The sequence below is a fragment of the Sceloporus occidentalis genome, unplaced genomic scaffold (genome assembly GCF_023333645.1).
Source record: "Sceloporus occidentalis isolate IW3139 unplaced genomic scaffold, rSceOcc1.0.p SCAF_1, whole genome shotgun sequence".
In the NCBI taxonomy this organism is placed as follows: domain Eukaryota; kingdom Metazoa; phylum Chordata; class Lepidosauria; order Squamata; family Phrynosomatidae; genus Sceloporus; species Sceloporus occidentalis.
In genome coordinates, this window is record NW_028316981.1 from 73,085,468 (window position 1) to 73,108,357 (window position 22,890).

Genomic DNA, 22,890 nt, shown 5'->3' on the forward strand with positions numbered 1-22,890 from the left:
GCTGAAGACCATCTTGCTCAGAGAAGCGTTCCCAGGCATGGCATAATTGTCACTTGCTATTTGATGCTCTTTTGTTGTCTGTTTTATTGAATCATTTCCTGTATTGCTATGTATTTTATATGTATTATCCTACTAGAAAGGCCCCTTCCCCACTGCCACTCCCTTCTCCTTTTGTGTCGTGTCTTTCTAGATTGTAAGCCTGAGGGGAGGGAACCGTCCAATTAAAAAGATTGCATGTACAGCGCTGTGCAAATTTACAGCGCTTTATAAATAAAGGTTAATAATAATAATAATTAATAATAATAATAATAATAAAAACAGGATTGTCTCGAAGCCAGCTGTGGCCACCAGCAAGGATTGGCTTTTTGCAGGTCCTTTCCTAGCTGAGTTCAGGCAGCCTTAGGTGGCCTGAGAGTGACTTCTTGGCCATGTCAGGGTTGTGCATTGTCTCCATGCCATGCATTCAAAGTGACCAGAAGCCTCACTTTTTGGCCGTCTGTTTCAGGCCCATGGGTTACCACACTGGGTCATGCCAACCCTAGTGATGCCACTGGGTGAAGGCAGTCCTAAGCCTACACTGGTAATTACTATTATTAGAGGGGATAAGACAAGGTGGTGTGATGCTGTTTTTGGTGGCAATGGGGCTTTCTCTATAACCTTTAGTTCTAGTGATAGTCAGGAGAAACAGAAAACTGAAAGGAAAGATGATTTTTTGCATACCTTCCCTTTATTAAAATAGTGGATAATCTTCCGACAAAGATTTTCTTTTCTCTGCCATTCTGTCTGGGATGGATAGTGTAAGAACTCCCGAAGTGGCCTGTCCTCCCACTGAAGCAGCTCACAGTATAAGAGCAATGTAAAAGCAGCTTCTGTTGAAACAAAAAAAACGAACATTAATTTTTTTTAAAAAAACCTATGTATGTTAAAATAATGTAACATTCAGAAACATAGGAAAAATATTTTGGGGGAAAAATACCAGTCCTCATCATCTCAGAGAATGCGATACTATGGTGTCATCTAAGTAAAAGAAAAAAAAAAGCTACAAATATTTTACTAAGAGCCAGTATAGTGGTTTGGGTGAAGGACTATGACTCTGAGAAACAGGGTTTGAATCCTTGCTTGACTCAATAGATAAGGATGGTTTGACATGATAGTGGCAACTATTCAAGTTATTTTTCCATTCATGAGGACAACTGTTTGACACTAGCACTAGCTGGAAAAATGTCCAGAGCTCCCAGGAACCCATCAGTTTCTATTAGTCTCTGGGAGATATCACTTCAGTGATGGCACCACTCCTGCAGAGATAGTCTATGAAAAGATAATAGAGGTTAAATCCCCTCTTTATAGAACATTAGTTGAGAAAATAAAATATGTGACCTGATTCACATAGATGGATATTGTTGTGATAACCATGTTATCCTATAATGGATGATAGATCATGCAAGACAATCATTCTGAAAAACTTAAATACCCATCTATTGTTTCTTTCTTTAAAATAAATTTACTGTAATGTGTGTGTGTGTGTGTGTGTGTGTGTGTGAGAGAGAGAGAGAGAGAGAGAGAGATAAAACCAACATACATAATAGATAAAATAGACAATTAATTAGAACAGACAGGTTTTTTTATTATGGGTATCTAACTTACTGAATTTTTGATCAAGAAACTAATTTATAATTCCATTGAGAATTGCTTAGAATTGAGAGTTAGAATGAATTCATCCAGAACCTCATTTGATTATTTTGCAGTCCCAAGTGTGTTGTTTCACAATTTGCATATACAACTGTTTATCAAAGAGAAGCAGAATTTTCTCCATCTGTTCGTTCTTTGGAAACCAGTTATTTGAAAAGTCATGTTTTTCTACCAGTACAAGCTTGAAAGGAGATATGTGAAGAAAGTTTCCATTATTTGTCTCCATTATCACTGCCATAATACGAAGAGAAAGCAAGTATTTTTATGGTGTGCTTGATAACCCTGACCATTGTGCTTCCATGAAGCTATCATTCAACTTAAGATTTGAGACCTGTCCTAATGTTATATGAAACTATATTATATATAGAATCATAGAATCATGAGGGAGAGAGAGAGAGAGAGAGAGAGTTCATTTGGGTCTTACAATACAATTTTATCTGTTATCAGAGAAGAGAAGTCTTAGATGAAAACATTAGCACAATTACTTCCATGTTTTATACCAGTACAGTGTTAGATTTCAAACCACAGGTGTTTAATGGCTATGAGCCTATTTTTCCATAGCTGTGTTTCCTTAATAATAAATACATTCAGACTTTTTAAAATCTTTTCTTAAGATATTTTCTTCTGTCCATATTAAACCTATTTCCACTATGGGATATAAATTCTAGTCTCATTTGCCATCATTCTTAGGCCCGATATAAACGGGCAACAAGTGCCATCCTGGGGCTGAAATTAGGGCTCGGGAGCACAGAGCGACCAAACACTCCCGAGCCCTAATGCACCATAATGGTACGCCCCCATCTACACGAGGGCTGCCATGATGACGTAGTCTGGCGTAGTGTCCAAATGGCTCTGCGCCATGCAGACGTCATCAGTGTGTGAGAGGGCACCAATGGTGCCACACACACACCCTAAAAAGAAGCCGCTGGGAGCAGGTTCTTTTTAGGGTTCCTGGAGGCTGAGGCATTTGGCTGTCGCAGCCTCATGTGGAGCAGAAAGGGGCGGCGTCTCACCACTCTTTTCTGCCCATCTGTATCGGGGCCTTAGTTATGTTATTATTTTGAATTTAGATACTTCAGATAACAGCTGTGTCATCATGATCTTGCTGTAAAAGAAATAACAGTACAATACAATACCATTACAATGCTAACAACAGCAAAAACCCAGGTAGAACATGAGGTCCATGCCAGATCTTTATTAACTGGTTTATTGGGGTGGGTGGGTGGAAGCAAGTATAAGACTTATAATCATTAATTATATGCTAAACCTGTTCCTGACTGTAAAATATTTCCATTAATAAAAGCAAAAGTATTGCAATTAATGTAACTGGTTTCTAAACCTTATTCAAATACATTTCCCAACTTTTGGGTAACAATCTTTATAACATACTGTAGTTGCACCAAAAATGTTCTTGTAATGTTTTTCAAAGGTGCTATTTTATATGGAACTAGTAGTTAGGATAATGTTTAGAAAACAAAATCATGGATGTAGCTCGTCTCTACTGGCTACATGGAGTTTATTTTCTTTGTTTTGGAGTGAACATGTTCCAGCTGGTTTCTTCCGCCTTTTCTCCCTCTGGGATTTGTTTTCCTCACATGGAACATGCATCTCTAATGGATCTGAATTTTTTCCCCCTTTTATGTATAGTTTTTGAAGCAATGTCATGAAGTGGAAAGAAGTGTCATTATTAAATTCCAGGTTAGGATATGTAGTAAAGCTGTAAAAATTCCCATTTTGGGATGGGAAGAACAGTGGGAATTTTACAATGATCTTTCCTCTCTTCTTGGTCTCTAGGTTGCAATGGATGATGTACTCTTGTTGTTTGAGTCATTAGGAGTTTCCAGACCCCCTACTGACAGCTGTTTAATTAAGAAGAAAAGCATATTATTTTGTTCTGCTTCAAAGGGAGAGGTTACACCTTTGATTGCCATCTTCAAGATCTGTAATTTTATCTTGCAAAGTGATTGTGGTTTTCTGGAGTTCATGATTTTCTTATTTCTGGTGTTGCAGTAAAAAGCCTCACTAGCAGAGTTTACTGTATTTTCTGTTAGATGACAAGAAGCAATTTTATCATGTAAAGGAGATAATAGCATCTGCAACCATGAGCTTAAAATTCATATTTCACTACTTAGACCATTTCTGATGATGAGCAATGTGGAATTTTATCTATAGGAGGGATGGGCAAAGGGTAGCCTGTGAACCATTTTTGTGCCCCCCAGAGGTCAAACAATTTTTTTTGTGTAGCATTTTTTTTTTTTTTTTTGCAAAATGCCCCCAAATGACCTCTAGTCCATGTGGAGGGCATTTCTACAACATTTGGAGCTCTATGGATTCCCCAGTGATCAAAACAAAATTTTGAAAAAAATTGTTTTTTAATCTCAAAGTTCCCCCAAACACATTCTAGGGGCCCAGGAAGTGCAAAAGCATGCCTTCATGTCTCACTGAGCAGGTCTGGAGACATTTGAGTAAAAAACATTGATACTTTTTTTGCAGGTGCAGGTGTGGTGGGGAACTCAGCCATTTAAGGTCTCCTGGAGTTAGTTCTCTAGTCTTCCATAGTTGCCCCTGCTCCCAACCTATACCTTCTTATATTTGCCTAGCTTTTTAAATATGGTTTTTATTTTTGTTGTTATGGCCATCAACCATTTTGCACTCACCTGACAGCTGTCAACTTTGCCTTTTCAGTATTTCAGAGAAAAGAAAATCATAAGACAGTATCATAAAGGGAGTGAAAAGAGCAGAAAGCAGCTGACTTAGAACATTCCTTCTGTTATTAACAACCAGGAAGCTCTTTTTTTCTTTTTTGATTCTCTAGTAGCCTTCTGAAACTAGGACAAAAGCTGAGTGCCTGAATATGGACCAGAGTCTTGATTGGAAGAGGTATAAGAAGATGTATAAGAAATGGCCCTGCTGTGGGTAGCAAAGATTAAACCCAATAGGGGTTACCCCAAAGGAACTACATCACAGGGGCTGCCCCTCTAGGGAACCAATTTAGTGAATTACAAGGGAAGGGGACCCCTTATAAAGATTAACTACATGCTGGGAGAGAAACAGCCCTGTGATCTCACCTAAAGGAGTGAGCCTGTATAAGGTCGTGGTATGTGTGGTCCCTTTGAATGAAAGTCTGGAGGAAGAGCCTTATGAATGATTTAGACTTTTTCCAGTCATGAATATGAAACCACAGTGACTATGTCAGAAATTATAACACCAAGAATTCCCTTATATACTGGTAGACCATATCACATTGTACTCATAAGGAAATTAAGTAGCTTTTTTTGGCACCAAATTTTTGCAATGAAAAATCATTAGAGATTTTTTTGTAAAATAATAATACCAGAAGCAAAGATAACAGTTCAATTTCTTTGTTAAAAAAATGTTGTTCCCATACTCACCATTTGCCTATGGGCAGGGCAATACAAGTGCTTATTTTTATAACTCCAGCCATCTCCCTCATCCAATAATAATAATAATAATAATAATAATAATAATAATAATAATAGGATTTATTTATATGCCGCCCAATCACTGGGAATCCGGGCGGTTTACAACAGAGGGGATAATAGACGGTTCCCTGCCCTCAGGCTTACAATCTAAAAAGACACGACACAAAAGGAGAAGGGAATGGTGAGGGGATCAGGTCCAGCAGTTCTTCTCTCCCTCTGGGGCCTGGATCAAGGCAGATGGACTGGAGGGAGGGATCTTCTTCTTTAGGCTAGCCCTGGTGGAGCTGGGCCAGCCTATTCTCTCCCTCACAGGCTTTAGGATGACAGTTATAGAGGGAGGGTGCTCTATCTTCAGGTTAGCCTTGATAGAACTGGGCCAGCCTATTCTCTCCCTCACAGGCCGAAAGATGACAGTTAAGGAGGGAGGAGCCTCTTTCTTCATCCAATGACAAAAAAGCACATTTTGATGCACTTTCATTTTAAAACAGGACATATAGTGAGTGTGTGTGTGGAGGGAGGAGGGCTATTACTGGATCACTGCAGTCTACAGTGGGGTACATCTCCCTCTCCAGTGTTGTAATTTTCTGAATACCCCTTAATGTATTTATCAATCCAGATACAGTTTGATGCAACTTTAATGTGCTGCCTTAAAGTTTGTGATGGCACACATAGCACTGGAATATGTAGTAGAACAGGACACAGTTTGTGACAACATACGTAGAACTGGAATAAGTAGTGTGAATGACAGGTACAACTAACCATGTGAAAAGGCATGGGGATAGAGGAGCATGCAAAAATGAGCACCGCCACTCTCCTTCCCTTCCTCTGCATTTCTGATGGAAACGGAAAGTCAAAAGATGAGTGGTATAGTGGTTTGAGCAGTGGACTACAACTCTGGAGACCAGGGTTCAAATCTCCACTTGGTTTACTTGGAAACCACTTGGGTAAGTAACACTCTCAGACTAGGGGGAGACAAAGGCAAAGAAAACTCCCTTTGAACAAATCTTGCAAAGAAACCCCCATGATAAGTTTATCTTAGGGGCAGAAACAACTTGAAGGCACACAAACAACACACTACTGTCCTGACTATTACCTTTGGAGGAGGGAAAGAAGTTTGAAAGTAAAGATTAAGAAATATGCAAGGCTGTTGACAATTTTATAGCTCTTAGAGAACAAATAACTTTCAACTTAATACTAAAATAATCTCCTGTCCATGACATTTAGGTTTAAGAGAGGGAAGATTTATCTACAGTTGTATTGTACTGTTAGGAATAAATAGCAAGACTGAAAGTATCTTCACCTTACAGTAGTTTATTGGGATGGATGGAGCAGATGGGGCCCAGGGACCCGGATATCACCTTTGTTACAGCGTGCATCAAGTTTTTAAGTATTAATGGAAATTTGAATTCATTTTTATTTTAAAAAAGGTGCACATTTCCTATGCATGTTGTTCTAAAGTGAAAGCTTTTCATGATACAGTTTTTTGCCACTATCACAGTACTGACAAGACCATAGTGCAGCCCCTGACAAGTTGAAATTATGTCTCCCCTTGGCTCCACACACTAAAGGATCCGAAATGAGGCCAAAAAAGAACAAATTAAATGGATGCTATTTTAAAATGAATGAGTCCATGTATCAACATTCGAAAGCAACAATTTATTAATTAAAATGTAGTACAAATATTGTACAATAAATTAGATGTGTTTTCTATCTGAAGTTCAGCATCTGTCATATGCCATAAAATTGTATGAAAATTATGTTAAGTACATACAGCTAAAATAAATTAGCTGAAACCTTCCAACTGTGCACTCTGTTGAACAAATTGCTTACTCCTGTATTAGATGTTTTTGCAAATGCACTAGTGATTTAATGAACAAAAAAGACAATACTTTAAAATGACAGAGCTGTCACATTTTCCAAAGGTATCAAAACACTATTTGAAAGCAAGACAGATATTTTCTATTCAATTCTAGGCATACTTTTTATTTTAAATTTCTGAATTAAAACAGAACCAGCTATTTTTGTCAGAAATGTTATTACTGGTCATTATGATGCCATTTGGATAAAAATTGCATGCCATTATATGTATATACCATTTAGTTAATGTTTGATTTATAAATTATTAAATTACTGAACTGTAACTTACAACACCTCTAGGTATAATGAAGGCCCATATTCCATTAAGATTTTAAAGGTCATATTTGAAGATTTCAGTAGAGAATATCTGAACAAAGCTTTCTTTCTTATTTACCTGTGTAATTTTCAGCCTGCAAGTGCATATCACACAACTTGTGGATGTAGCGGATATACATTTCTTCCTTGTTAATTTCAGATTTATAGAAGTTCTGGAAAGTAAAGACAATATGAAATTTAGAAGACAATTTTTGGAAAATTGCTTGTCTTATATATCTTCAGGGATCAATGGCCCAGTTCAGACATGCTAAACAACGTTCTAGTCTGAAATTGAACTATTACTCTTTTGAGTTACAAAGCTTAGAATCACTGACTGGCTATATTCACTGGGGGATTCTGGGAACTGTAGTTGAAAAATCCCACACAACTTCCCTAAGCTCTGGTCTTAGCTTTGTAAGAATGAACCATAGTGAACCTTAGGTTCATGCACTCACTTGCCCTATCCTCTTTCATGCACAGGAGGAGGTCATAGAGATATTGCACTTTCAATTCTGAATAAACTTTAGTTTACAGCTATGACTAAACTTGGAAAACTGATTTATTCTAATTTGATTACTCAACAAATCAGCATCTGAAATAAAGGCTTGATAATGGTTTGACTGAAGTAACCACAGTAAGTATAGAAGTGTTTCCCTAATTTGAATGTAATGGAAATTTATATTCATGCAAAGTGGCAGTCTTCAGTGTCCCATTGCACACAAAGAAGAAGGAAACATGAAAGCTCATGGTTCACTTTGTTTTGTTTTTGTAATTTTAAACCATAGTTTGGTTTTGTATCTGAACTGGTTCTTAATTTTCAAAATGCATTTAAAATATGAAAGCAATCCATTTTATTTTTATTTAAACAGGCACAAATCCATAATTTGCAAATTTCAGAGAATTAAATGCCTTAGCTTAATGTAAACATTAGTTGTCTTTTTTAAAGAAATGATTATGAATGTAACTATAAAATCATAGAGTTGGAAGGGGCCCTATGAGACATCAGGTCCAACCCTCTGCTCAGTGCAAAATTTCCAGCTAGACAGCATCCTTAGCAGGTAGCTGTCCAGCCTCTTTATGATGAGAAAGAGACCCCAGCACCTCCCCAGGCAATTGTTTCCATTGCTGAACTGCTCTCACTGTCAAGAAATTCCTTCTAATGATCAATTAAAATCTATGCTCTTGTAACTTAAAACCTTTAGACCTAGTTCTACCCTCTGAGGCAGTAGACAGACAACAAGCCTGCACTAAAAATGAACACACTCTCAGGAGATTTCTGCACCCAGCTTTTAAACCGTGAACACACTGAGAAAGAAGCAGCTTTGGCAAAACTCATCACACGCCATCATCTTTGACCCATAGCTGCCCTGTCCCTCAGCCATCCCTTTTCATCCACAGGGAAAACAAATGAATGACCTTGCAATCGAGTAACTTTGCAGGTGAAAATGTCACTCCTGAGACAGATTTGCGACTGCTTGCCTAAAGTGCATAACTGCCTTTTAAAATTTCCTCCAATAATTTTTTAAAAAACCTATTGAAGACTAAGTTCAGGGCTGCAGAGCTCCAGAATTGCACAGAACAAAGGATATATTTTTAAAAAGCCCTAAAGGCATGCTGGGAAGGGCGTTAGGAAGGGAGGCAGGTTATGGGACAATTAAGGAAGAGAGAGCAATGAGGGCAGGAGCGGTGCGGTGATGGCAATGTAAGGCAGGATACAGACTGCCCAAAAAAGGCCTCCTCCTCCTTTTCCACCGGTAGGAAGCCGCAGCAGAAAAAGAACTCGCAAAAAGTGGTTTCTTTTTTCGTCGTGCTTGGAACACCCGAGTGCGCAAATGGTGCACTCGTGACATCGCAAGCGCGACGCGACATGCGGACGCTATGTGTCCATCATGTCATAATGGCAAGGCCCATGTAGACAGGGCGCCACCATTTTGACGCTGCCGTGATGTGCTAGGGTTGCAGGGTGTGCGGTGGCGCTGCCCTCACGCAGCCCTAGGCGCAAAGCGCCAGTCTGGATAGCACCTAACTTTCCATTTTTTATTAAAAGCATAACTGCTGCAAGAATAGGGCTGCATCCAGTAATGTTCTGATGTTGGAAAAGAAGTACAAAAACAAAAAGCAAGACTCACGTTCATTTTCTATTTGATTACATGTTTAGAAATGAAGTCTGTGCCATACTGGGATTCAATATGTATACTGCTACTTCTAGCCAGAAGGAGGGAAGCACTAGAAAGAAATTAGATAGACTAGGAATGATGTTGAAGTTACGAGATTTGGAGAAATTAAACACATAAGAGTGATTCTTCAATATTAAAACTGTTATAATTCAAGAATGGTCTTAAATATAGCTTGGAGAGGTCTTTGTCTAAAATACAGACACAGATGGAAAGTATACGCTACCTAACCATATACTCTTTTAGCTAATTACATTTAAAGACAGCTGGTAAGCGTATGCTTCTTTAGATAATCATATCTATAGGGCAGTGATGGTGAACCTTTTAGAGGCCGAGTGCCCAAACTGCAACCCAAAACCCACTTATTTATTGCAAAGTGCTGTCTCCCTCTGGCTTTCTAGTAACAAACTCTGTGCTGTGTCAATGGCACATGGGCCCACAGAGAGGGCTCTGAGTGCCACCTCTGGCACGCAGGCCATAGGTTCACCATCACTGCTATAGGCAGATGAGAGATATGTTTTTTGAGTTAATGTAATCTGCTGTGAGTGTTCTATCTGTCAATTGTAACTATATATTGAATTACATGTAATGGATAGAATTACCCTTTAATGACAGATGTTAGTAGAGTGGTCTTTCAAATAACTGGATGATGTAATGGGTTGCCATAAGTATAAAAGAAGTGAAGAGTTATTTATTCAGAGCACACAAATTTGAGTCTTATCCCTTGTCTGTCCAAACTTGCTTTGATTTTGCAAAACCAAATAAAGTTTTTGTTCCTGTTTAAAATCCTCTGGCTTCTTGTTCAGTTTTTTGGCTAACATACTGAGCAGGAAGAAATATCTGTATTTTTTTTGCAGTTCCTGATTTTAATGTGATGTGATCTAACTGCACCTGATGATCCAAAGTGGGAAAAATCCACTTAGAAACCATTTCTCTGTCTGTTATCTCACCTCAATGCTTTCCCTGGGCCTCTGATTCCTTTCATCCCATCCTTTCAGTATCCTTCAAATATAATCCATTCCATTCACCATACCAATGAAACAACCACAAAATTTTGGTAATGTGCATGAAAATGTAGTCCAGAAATGAGTGAGTTTTTAAACAATGAGTCATTCCAGCTGCTTTCCCCCCTGCCCAGAGAATACATGAATCTGAATAATGCCTGGCAGGCAGGAAATGGTTTAAACATGTACAATCCTTTCTCTACTCTGAAAATCCTCCATCCTTGACACTTCTTTGCTTCTGACCATTATGTGTGTTTGACTGCAACATTTGTTTCAGTAGGAAAGTGACTGTATCATGCATGTAGAGAGGGCTAAGATTAGGATGGAGACTAGCATAATGACAGCTACTATCAAAGGACTCATGGCTCTTGAAAACAACATAAAGCAGCTGTGGTATCTTTCTATGTGGCTGCTGTAGAAAGGGAACATTCTAGGGCTACCTTGTCCCTCTGTGATACTTGTGACACTCTTATCCAAGAAATAATAAAATTAGAGACAGAAAGAAAAGGGGTGCTTTTAAATGGACAGTATCTAGTGCTACAGCTGTTTCATCCTTCTCAACTTAATAGTGGTATAAAAAAGATGGAAGTGGCAAATACAGAAGAGCAGAAAAGGAAAGACATCATCCAGGCTCCCATAAAGTTCCATTAATAAAATAGGGAACATGAATAATGAAAACCTAATGTGAAAGCATCCAGATATACCTCTGTATAGATATGTAAGTGTATTACATAATATAACATAATATCTAATACATAATATAATATTAGAATATATTATAATAATGCAATCATTTCATACCAAATTTTCTTCTATAATTTCACCAAACTACTATCAATTCTACCACCACAGCAACACTGGTGAACATAGCACTTCAGTAAAATAAACAAAACAGCAACAAGCTATGCAAACACAACAATGGAAATGCATAAAGGAAATGAAGTTCAAGAACAAAAAACATTTGAAGAATTTGGAATCTATCAAGAGCAGCAGATTGCAACTGATTACCCTTTCAGTCATATAGGTAATACTAAAATCTGCATCCCTTTGTCTTCCTAAAAAGAACATTTCAGGCTGCCTTTAAAATAAAGCTTACATGAAATCTATAATCAATAAAAACTATAAGACTACTGAATTAAAGTACATGATAAAAATTAATTGAAAAATAACATCATTTAAAAATATGAACTACTTAAGGAAGTGAATTTTGCAATCATTATGCCACTGTTGAAAATTACATCGGCATCTGATTTAAAGAGTAACTAGCATGGTATCTAGTGGAGATAGGCTGGAAGATTAAAAAAATGTTTATTCTCCATTTCCATTATTTGACATATTCCAAGGGGAGTTACCACTTTCTATCACAAAGGTTTCACAAAGCTCATCAATACTTTGGTCTATCAAGGACACAGTCATGTTATTCTGAAATATCAGTATGCAATGGGATCTTATTACACCTTTGAGACTCAGTGAATCTTAGGAAGTCGACCAAGGGACAAACAGATGGCCCCGAAGGGGCAGTGTGACGCCACCACTGAGAGAGACGGATCAGAGCTGTGGCAACCTTTGAGACTAGCTGAAAGAAATAAGTTGGCAGCCTGAGCTTTTGTAGACATAAGCCTACTTCCTCAGATGCATTTAGACTTAAGTCTTCAAAAACTCATGCTGCCAACTACTTTCTTTCAGTTAGTCTCAACGGTGCTACAAGATCTCTCTACATACTGATTCTAAAGACTAACATCACTACATCTTTCAATTCAACCACAGTAGTTAGTGCTATGAGATTCTTTTGCCTACTTTTGTCTATCAAGTACCTTCCCTCAGAAAATCTCATTAATAGAAGACCTATCAAAACAATGAGACATATGGATCTAATAACTTCCCAAGGTGTACCTAAGCATTTCAGACAAAATCTGTTTTGTGGTGCTAGATAAGAGGTGGGACAATTTGGAAACTCAGAGGTTGATTTTCCATGCCCTGGACCCACATGGATTGTACTACATTGTTTTGGCAAAACCAAAGTGGCTACTGTCCATTTTAGAAATCATCATTGCCACCACCACTACTACTATTACTATAATTATTAATACTACTCCATTTAAAAGAAAATGAGACACCTGGGGTTTTCTATCTTGTTTTAAAGGAGAATCATACTTCTTAGAGTTCAAATCCCCATTTTTTTTTATCCAGAGCATTTTAAGGGTTGGACTGAGGTCATGAAAATGCTGAATGTATGTTTTAGATTTTGGAACTTATGAGTAGATATTTCCTGGAGGGATCGAAGAAGTATTACCATTTGACAAATAGGAATTAAACCTGTGATTCATTGTACTGAGTTGAAAAAAATATTTAAAATCAACTGTGACTTTTATGGCTTTACCTCCACAGAAAAGGGCCACATGCAGAATAAACATTTAGTGATCTATGGAACATTTTCACACAAAACCAGCTGGAAGACAAAGATAGCTAATACTTTAGCAATTTTCTGCTGAATATTTTTTTCTTTTGTTTTTTAAAAAAAGTTGTATAAAGGAATTTGGTCAACCAAAACCAAACCAAAACAAAACACACAAACACACACACACACACACAGCATTCTCACCATCAGGTTAACAGTGCAACCAATTTTCTTGTTCTCTGTTTCATCTCCTTTCATACAGTCCCTGAAAAAAAGGGACAACTGTTGAGACAATGTGATTTCAAAATTTATGTCTGGGGAAAAACAGGTAACATAAGGGAGGGATGAGTTAGGGCATGCACAGTCCTTTAAAAAACATCATAATTATTATTTACTTATTACAATTTATATTCTGGCTTTGTACCACTGTGGAGTATAAAACAAAGGTGCAAAGTGGTCATCCATCCAGACACTACTTAGGCTCCATGCCTTTATAGCTTCACAAAGAATACTTCATTGTGTGCTTCTAGAAGATACCCTGGTCAAAATATATTCTGATACAACAGGACAGGAGAGATGGAAAGCTTGCTAGAATTCTCTATATTTTTAAAAAGTGTAATAGTAGTGTTCATGCAATACAGCACAGAAGTGGCTATTTCAGGAAATATGAAAAATGACATACAGTCATACCCCGCTTATTCAACATGTTAAGGACTAGAGCACTGTCATAAAGTCAAAATCACTGAACTGTGGAACTATTACATCCCATTATGAATATCACTGAACAGAGCTCTGGTTCCTATGTTGTTGAATTGGTGGTGGGAATCCCTGTAATAAGACTTGTTTGTTTCTGTGTGAGGGAGAAAGGTGTAGAGTAAAAACATGAGGGGAGTATCTAAGGTGACTGGAGAGCATAATGGGATGGGAGAGGTAGCCTTGTTCATTGCTGGCAGCTGAGGAAAAAGGTGTTTCTGAAAGTAGTAGGGCAGAACATTTACTGAGTGGATATCACCATGACCACCATAACCACCCCCCTCTACCCCCTCTTTTCCTTCCTCTGTCTGTTGTTCCAGCTTCCACTGCTGCCTCCATTGACTTCCCTCACTTCTCCTAGCCACCTGGCCTTGGCTCTCTCCACCCTCCTCTACAGGTTGCAGATTGCGCTGGCTGGAGTTGGGGTTTTGAGTGTGGGCAGGAGAGCTGGAGCTCATCACCTGTTGAGGAAAGAGTGAGGAGGAGAAGGAGGCGGTTTTTAATAACAGCAGTAGTCACAGCTACTACTGTAGAAGGCCAGGAATGTGACTGAGAAGGTGACACCTGCTGCAATCAAGCTCATTTTCAGCTCCTAAAACAACAGCATGGGCAAACAGCTACTGCTGCCTCAGGTCTTCCCCTCACCCCAACTCAAGTACACAGGGAACTTTTTAGCTGGCTGATCATGGTTGGGAAGTAGGGCTCCTGGTTGTACTCTTGGGCCATTTCCAGAGTAGGGGTGTATGTGTGTACATGGAAAAGATGGAGTCTGCCTGGAAGAAATTCCACCTCCACTCTTTTGACCCTTTTAAATTATTGTATAACCAGAACCCATTAATCCAACAAGTGGTCAAAAGAGTAGACTATGCATCAAATATACAGGTCCTGGGTATAATTTTGAACAGTTAAAAATGCAAGCTGTCAAGAAGTGCAGCATAGAAAAAGCAGGAGAGCCTCTTCTTCAAAATGATGTATGAGAAGATGGGCAGAAAGTAGATGTGTTATCTTTTGGTAGATCTTTGCATGATTTACAGGAGATGAGAATTTCCAAGTCACAATTATTTAGCAGCAGCAGCAGCAACAAAATGGTGGTTGGTTGTGAGTCTTCAAGTTGTTTCTAATTTATGACGATCCAAAGATGACCTTATCACAGGTTTTTCTTGGTAGGATTTATTCAGAAGGGGTTGCCATCGCTTTCTTCTGAGGCTGCCAGAGTGTGACTGTCCTAGGTCACTCAGTGGATTTCCATAGTTGAATATGGATTAGAATCATAATCTCCAGAGTTGTAGTCCAATGCTCAAGCCGTTATACCATGTTGGCTCCTGAAACTGTTAACTGTCTTCAAGTTGAACTCACTGTGACCCTATGAATGAGACATCTCCAACATCCCCTGTCTTCTACTGCTCTGCACAGTTTCTGCAGGTTCATGCTCATGATCACCTGATTGATTCTACCCATATGGTGTGCTGTCTTGCTCGTTCTATTACCTTTCCTAGCATTATTTTATTTTCTAATGAGTCATGCCTTCTCATGATGTGGCCAATTTAACATGACAGCCTCAATTTCATCATCTTGGCTTCCAGGGAGAGTTCAGGCTTGACCTATTCAAGGACCCATTGGTTTGTCTTTTTGTCTGTCCAAGATATCCTCAGCACTCTTTTCTAGCATCACATCTCAAATGAGTTGATTTTCTTCTTACCTGCTTTTTTCACTTTCCAGCTCTCACATCCATACATGGTGATGGGGAATACAATGTCTTGGATGATTCTAACATTAGCATCCAGTTGCATATCTTTATACTTTAGGAACTTACCTAGTTCTTTCATAGCTGCCTCCTTCCCATTCCTAGTCTTCTCCTGATTTCTTGACTGCAGTCTTCATTCTGATCAATGTTTAATCCAAGGTGTTGGAAATATTTAACTATTTTGATTTTCTTGTTATCTATGTTGAATTTATGTAAATCCTCTATGTTAATTATTCTTGTTTTCTTTATGCTCAGCAGTAAGCGTGCATTTGCACTTTCTTTTTTAACTTTCCTTAGTAATTGTTCCAAGTCCATGACATTTTCTGTTAGTAGTATGGTGTTGTCTGCATATCTTAGATTGTTGATGTTCCTTCCTCTTATCTTCACACCACCTTTTTCTGAGTCTAAACCAAATTCTACCTAAATTATATTGCTGAGACGAAGAAAGTTTGGGGTAATCTGGAATGTGTGTTCTTTTGTGGAAGAGCTGAGATCTCTATTCAGGTCTGGGATTTAAAATATATTTCTGGTCCCAGATTTCTTTGATTCTTGGTATATATCTTTTGCATCAGACTCCATTTGGTGGATTTTAAGTGATAATAACAAGAAACTAAAGTAAATCCTGTAAGCCTAAAATCTGCCCAATACTGATGAAAGATGCTCAGTACACAAATATGTTTGTTGGCTGACATAGAAATCACAAATAAAGTATCAGTTTTAAAAATAAAGAGACAAACTTTGCATAGGCCTCCTGGAATTACAAGCTATCTTGTCATTAGTAATGTCACGGCTGCTATAAATCACAGAACAAATTCATGTTACCTGTAATCAAGGAGGCGCTCCATCAGACGTGTAACTGATGTAACAAAAGAAACACCAGTCTCCCGCCAAGTCTCTTGCTCAATCTTTTCCAGGAGGCTGTGTGAAATTAAATAGTGTATAAAACTTCTTTTAAAATATTGAAATGGCTCAACAGCCCTTGATAACAATTGTACTGTAACACCTAACACATTTCCAGATAAAGTTTAAATTTTATCTTCTTACCTGGGGTAAGGCCCAAATAGTTGGGTTCTGATCCATGTTGCATGAAGCAAAGACAATGAGATTACATGACTAAGATAATACATTAAAAAGTATATACTTTCTTTTCTTGACATGCAATCTCTCAAAGAACCATTCAATTCAAAGTTGTTCACAGGAATGTAGCAACATAGTTAGTTATGCGTTTAATTTTTTTTCCACAGAACTGTAGACATATATCATCATTTTTCTTTTTCATGTTACAATGACATGCAAGATTCATTGTTGCCTTTCTTTATTCTTGTTTTTAATAATTAAAAAAATAGAAAAAGACAACAACCCACATTAGTATCTATTGTATGTGAAGATAGCTTCAATAAAGAAATTAATTTAAACAGTTTAATTATTAAAAAAGATAACAAAAGATACTGAATACTTGTAGCTTTTGTTAATTTCACAGTTGATTTGAGATTAATTTTTCAACTTTTAAAAATTATTTTGCTTCAGCCACCAAAATGCTATCAGTGTTACAATGCATTGTTTCACAGTTGAATCCTGTGTTAAAGTATTGTTTTTTAGATGAGGGGGAGGAACATGCCTGATCAGTGGGATTATTGTTACTCCTTATATAGTTGCTGAAGCCTGCATGATCTCACTTAGTTGTTTAGACACAATGAGTTGTAAAACTACATGAACATACTACTTCTTTCTGTATGGTTTTGAAGGTTCTGACAGACCAAGAAAATGTCTGAGAGCTGAAAGGGGATGGTAGATCTAAGTAACTGGCTGAAGAGTAGTACAGGCTGTATATTTTTATGGTGGTGTGGTCCTGACAACTCTTTCTTATTTAGGCCCCTATGACGCTGAACAGGCAAGTGACAATGGCTGCTCCTATTCTGCTTCCTACCTAACAAGGCCTTGTCCTCTTTGTGTGTCCTAATTCCCACTTCTTTCAGGACTAGCCATTTGGCAATATAATGTGTAGAAGAGATTTTTATGGTCAACAGTTTCTTTGATATTATTTTGTCCTCAGGACTTTCCTCAAGTTTTCCTTCCTAATTGATTGTGAATGGAAGCAAATTGATATTTTAACTTGTCAGCATTTTAACCCATCTCTTACACCTCAACTGAGCATATTTAGAATTCACACTTCCTCATTAACAGATATCTCCAACCCAAACAACCAAGAGAGACTGTGATACTTAAGGGGGGGGGGTGTCTTTCAGTTTGAGTGTATTACAGGAAAGTGTATTTGGCTCAATACTAACTTTCTATGCATCTATAAAGTATACAGCTTCATTTAAAATCTACTATACATAGTTAATGCACACCGAAGAACCACATTTTGATCTTTCATTTTGGAAAACAGGTTACAGATAGTCTTCTCAAATGGCAGTGCTTGTTCAAAGATATAAGATACATCTGGAAAATGATTTGGGGCAAGGAAATTACAATCGAGGCTCCTTTTCAGGCTTTTCCTTTAAATACTTCCTTTAAATAAGTCTTTCTTGAGAAAATCTAAGGATAAAACCAATGAGACCAGAAAGCAATAGCCCAAAATGATGAATATTCATACAGAAAAGGACGCCATTTAATATGCAGTTAACAAGTGAGAGAGATCCAAGAAACCTGTAAACAGGATTGAACAGTTTAGCAGCTTCATTTGAGTGCACTTAATGGCTTATAGCTTTAGTAGATATTGGCTACTGCCACACTACAGAAATAAAGAGGTTTTTAGCTGCCATGACTCAATGCTATGGAATTCTGGGATTTGTAGTTATGTGAAATATTTAGCTTTCCCTGTCAGATCACTCTGGTGCCCTACAAAGTACAAATATAATAATTTCATAGCATTGAGTCATGGCATTTAAATTGGTATCAAATTGCTTTATTTCTGCAATGTGGCAGTAGCTAAAATCACATTGCTAACACTTCTTTTAAAACTGTGATATATCAAAATAGGCATGTTACTTGAAAAACAGACAGATAATATAATATAATTTTCATATTGATGCTATTTCTGTTATTTCTCTTTCCTGCTTTGATCATCATGCCAGCACCTTTACATGCACTTGTAAATTATTTACTATAGAAGTAATAAGACTTACAGCAGATTGAAAAGTTCACGATAATTTTCATCTCCTTTTCCTTCTGATACCAAGCTGTCCAGTTTATCAATCAATTCTGCTTCCACCTGGAGCAGAATAAAATAATTTGTAAAACAGCAGCTACTTTTAAAAATTTAAACATTAAGGAAGCTATAAACATTTTATATGGTTCCATTCTCATGCTCTGCAGGATGTGCCCTTTAATGGAAGGATGTGTGATTCCTACACTCATGTATAGTTCACAAAGGAAGGTTAACCTAATATAAATTATGAGACAACAGCATTTCTGCTGGAAAAAAAGATGCCACCTTGGTCTCCATGGTATTGTCACATAACACAATATAAAATGCATATTTTTGAGTGAGCAAAGAAAAAAATGTCTTGTTTTGTTTTTGAAATCTTAATGCCTTCCGTGGTTAATGCCATGCCTGGCTTGATTGCTTGGTAAAACAAAGATGGATTTGCTAGATAATAAATATATTATTTAAAATATACTAGAACACTACTTCTTTATACTTCTTGGCCCAACTGTAGTCCTGACTAGTTAGTTACCCTGAACCAATGGGAACATGAGTTAAGTCAACTCAAATTCCATTAATTTAAGGAGTCTATCTTAAGTTGAGAGAAAGAATTTGATTTAGACTCCTATCAGCAACAGTAGATAAATGTACTGTAAGTAATCCAACTCTTCCCTTTGTTTCATAGCTAGATATTTTGCTAAAACATTTCTAAAGTACTTTTCTTTAACGTTTGCTGTGAAGAAGTACTGACAGAGTGGTTATTCTTTTACTCCCACACCAAATGTTGATGTACTTGCACAATTGAACTATGAAACAGACTAAGAATGACCATTAGGAACAACCTTTTGGGGATCACAAAATTGTAAAAGAGCATATTACAATCTACCATATATTATGAATCCTTTATTAGTAGGTTGACTCATGCTTAACATTTAAAAGCTTATCTTTTGTTGATATTAAAATTTCCTCTCTATATATCAGTAATGAAGGAAGAAAGAACTCGAGCAGTAGAAAAGTTAAAGAGACTTTTTACCTGTTTGAAGTTGCCATTTTTTCTTTGCTCCCAATCCATCATATCATGGAAAATGGGAATCATTATGTTGCGGACCTCTGGCTGTGGAACTAGCGTGACACCCAGAAAGGGGCCAATCATCCCCGGAATAAAATGTATTTTGTGTTCACCTGAGTTACAGAAAAATATGTTTTTATTCATGCAATGCTTCCTGCATCCTTTCTTGTCCCTCTTTTGTAAGGACTACTAATATCACATCTGCTGGCATTAGGGGCACAGGACCCCCTTGAAACCACAAATAAAAAACACATTTTTTAAAAAACTGAGAGAACACCTCTTTAAGAATCTCTAGATCCTCCAGCACAACTTTATGGTCAATGTCCACCAGAAGTTAATAATAATAATATTAAATTGCCTGTACACTCCTTGTAACATATAGGTTGGCTCTCCCTTAACCAGAATTCTGAAATCCAAAATATTCCAAAATCGAAAATTGTCCACCTGAGTGGCTGAGACTGTGACACCTTTGCTTTCTGATGGTTTAATATACAAAATTTGTTTCATGCAAAAAATTATTTAACACATTGTGTATAAAATTACCTTAAGGCTATGCGTCTAAGATGTATACAAAAAAGAAATGAATTTGCTGTTTAGACTAGGGTCCCATTTCTAAGATATCACATTATGTGTATGCAAATATTCCAAAATTCAAAAAACCTCTCTGAAATCCAACAGGTTCACCTTTCAATTGTAGGGCATATTTTACCACTAGCTCATTAATCATTGTGTTCTGGGGGTTCAGTGTGTAAAAGTGCAAGTAGATAAATAGGTGCCACTTTGGTGTGAAGGTAACAGTGTTCTGTGCAGTCATGGTGGCCACATGATCACATGAGTAAGCTCTTTGGCTTAGTAATAGAGATGAGCACCCCCCCCCCTACATTCAGACACGACTTGACAACCTTGTCAAAGGAGAAACATTTACCATTATCTATAATCATGCTTTTAGTCTCTGTTCTACGTGTCTTCTATTCCATGTAATCTGTGGCAGGTAGTTTAATCCGAAATGCTCTCCCCTTTTAATTCTCTAATTCTCACTACCTGTAGAAAGGGTGTTTGAACAGTATTTAATGTTTCATGTTAGCTGCCTTGGGTACTATTTTTAGTAGAAAGGTAGGGGGAAAGTGGGAGAAAATGTAATATATATGTGTGTGTGTGTGTGTGTGTATTAACATCTAATAGCAATAAAATAATAAGACTAGTATCACCCAGCTTTCTCCCCGAAGCTCTTCCCTTAATAGTTCCAATTTATTTTCCACTGAACAGTAGTTTAAACTTTCCATTTCCATGCATGTCCCTACATTATTGGTCAGTTTCTGTTGTATGTATTGCTTCCTCTTCTGTAAAACTTAGGGCTTGAACAGATGGGCGAAAAATTCCAGGGACAGTTGTGCGATCGCAGCCAAGTTTTTCAAACAATGTCGCAATTAGAGAGGACTTATCCCAGGAAGAACCAGGAATGCTCCAGCAACAAATCATTCATGGGGAAATCCCATGAATGATTTGTTCCTGGAGCATTCCTGGTTCTTTCTGGAACAAGTCCTCTCTAAGCACGATGTGTATGAAAATCTTTGCTGCGATCGCACAACTGTCCCTGAAAAATGCGTGTTTAAACTCCTGATTTTCCCCTGTGTGATAAAGTGCATAAAAAAGTTTGAGAAGAGGAGGAGGAGGAGGAGGAGGAGGAGGAGGGATCAGAGGCTCTAAGTGTCACACCTCCCTTGAGCGACTCTTGCATCTGCCCTGGGGGTCTCAACCCATTGTTTGAGAACCACTGTCCTAACAGATTTATGTAAGGGAAATGCAACACTGAAGATAGAAAAAAATTCCTAGAGATGTTGCATTTTGCTAGAATTCTATGAGTCAGTACAAATCTCCAAGCCAGCTCCAGCCCCAGAAACACCATGAGCAGCTGTGAGGAGGTGGGACTGGTGGTAGCGGCACCCCTCAAAGCTGGCTCGCCGGTGAAGCCTCCAAGACAACACGAACTAATATTACAACAGCTGGAGGATATAGCAGTACAAGGTGGTTGTTAAAATTTGATAGTATTGTCTGATAGTATTTGATAATATTGTCTTAATTGTTTCTATTTTATATTTTATTGTATTGCAATGGTTTTTGCTGCTGTAATTGTATTTGTATATTTGATATTGGGTTGAGGGTATATCTTAATAGACTTTAATGTTATTAATTTAATCGTATTTTGATTAATCGTATTTAGTTAAGGTAAGGAGATGAATTTTTAGTTGTATATTTGCTAATGTAATTGTTTATGTCATTGTTTATGCATTTTTGTAAACCGCTTTGATCAGTTGGAAAATATAAATAAAATTTATTATTATTGATGCTCTGTTTAACTATGAATAAGAGTTTGTGCATAATTAAACCTATACCATCCCTTGTTATCTTACTATTACATACAAATCATAACTGATGACAAGATTAAAAGATAACCTTACCTAGATTCTGCCACATGCTGAATAGTTCATATGCCATCATCACACGCATATCACCATATCTGGAACAGAGGTACAGACACAGACCATTTGAGAATTAAAGGTAGTAAGCAAAACAGTATTTTAAATTTAATTATATATGAAACGTGTTTTCTTTAAGACACACTATTAATAATTATACTGCAGTTTATGGAATCTCAGATTTTGCTTGGTTAATATTATCATTCTTACATAATAAATAGTGGACAAAAAATAAGACAGATTCTTCACAGAACAATTAAACACCTAATGACAGAAGTTAGATAAGCTTACTTGTCCAGAATTTTTTTACGCTTGGCTGGAGTAACAGTTTCCAACTGAAGGCTGGGCTGGTTTATAAACAAAACTGACAAACTGAAATAGGAGTTCCAGACCTAGAAAGTAGAAAAATACTTAACTGCAAAAGAAAAATGATATGTATACTAGACAAAAACTTCACAAACATGCCACAAGGACATTTGGTATGTCCCAGATCATAACCCAGATCAGTCAGTTATTCTAGAGGGGGTGGAGAAATTAAACACAAAAGGTAATATCATAGTAACAATTGTCCCAAGCTGGTTGCAGAGACAATAGGTTAACAGTTACAATAATTACCAGGTGTGATAGATGTGCACAGCAGATAATAATCACATATACAGTCATATTATAAGATGGCATACTGCTTTATCAGACTAGGGGGCAAACAGGATTTAAATGAGAGTTAAACTAGAGAAAATCAGGAAATGCCTGATGTTTATCACATGACATTTCCTGGTTTTCTCTAGTTTAACTCTCATTTAAATCCTGTTTGCCCCCTTG

General features: G+C 37.4%; 1 protein-coding gene across 10 annotated transcripts in view; it reads right to left on the bottom strand.

The window, feature by feature from the left end:
* Nucleotides 1–22,890, bottom strand: part of DOCK3 (dedicator of cytokinesis 3) — a 272,592-nt gene that overhangs the window by 56,825 nt on the left and 192,877 nt on the right. For 8 of the 10 annotated variants that reach the window (XM_089525190.1, XM_089525134.1, XM_089525125.1 and 5 more), the window contains 9 exons: nucleotides 22,363–22,463; nucleotides 22,054–22,112; nucleotides 19,559–19,707; nucleotides 18,506–18,591; nucleotides 16,422–16,448; nucleotides 16,200–16,295; nucleotides 13,085–13,145; nucleotides 7,384–7,477; nucleotides 721–869 (listed from right to left, as the gene is read on the bottom strand). In XM_089525190.1, coding sequence (XP_089381316.1) covers nucleotides 721–869; nucleotides 7,384–7,477; nucleotides 13,085–13,145; nucleotides 16,200–16,295; nucleotides 16,422–16,448; nucleotides 18,506–18,591; nucleotides 19,559–19,707; nucleotides 22,054–22,112; nucleotides 22,363–22,463 — 822 coding nt within the window. The remainder of the gene's footprint in view (nucleotides 1–720; nucleotides 870–7,383; nucleotides 7,478–13,084; nucleotides 13,146–16,199; nucleotides 16,296–16,421; nucleotides 16,449–18,505; nucleotides 18,592–19,558; nucleotides 19,708–22,053; nucleotides 22,113–22,362; nucleotides 22,464–22,890) is intronic. The other 2 variants (XM_089525143.1, XM_089525115.1) reach the window with 1 other exon arrangement.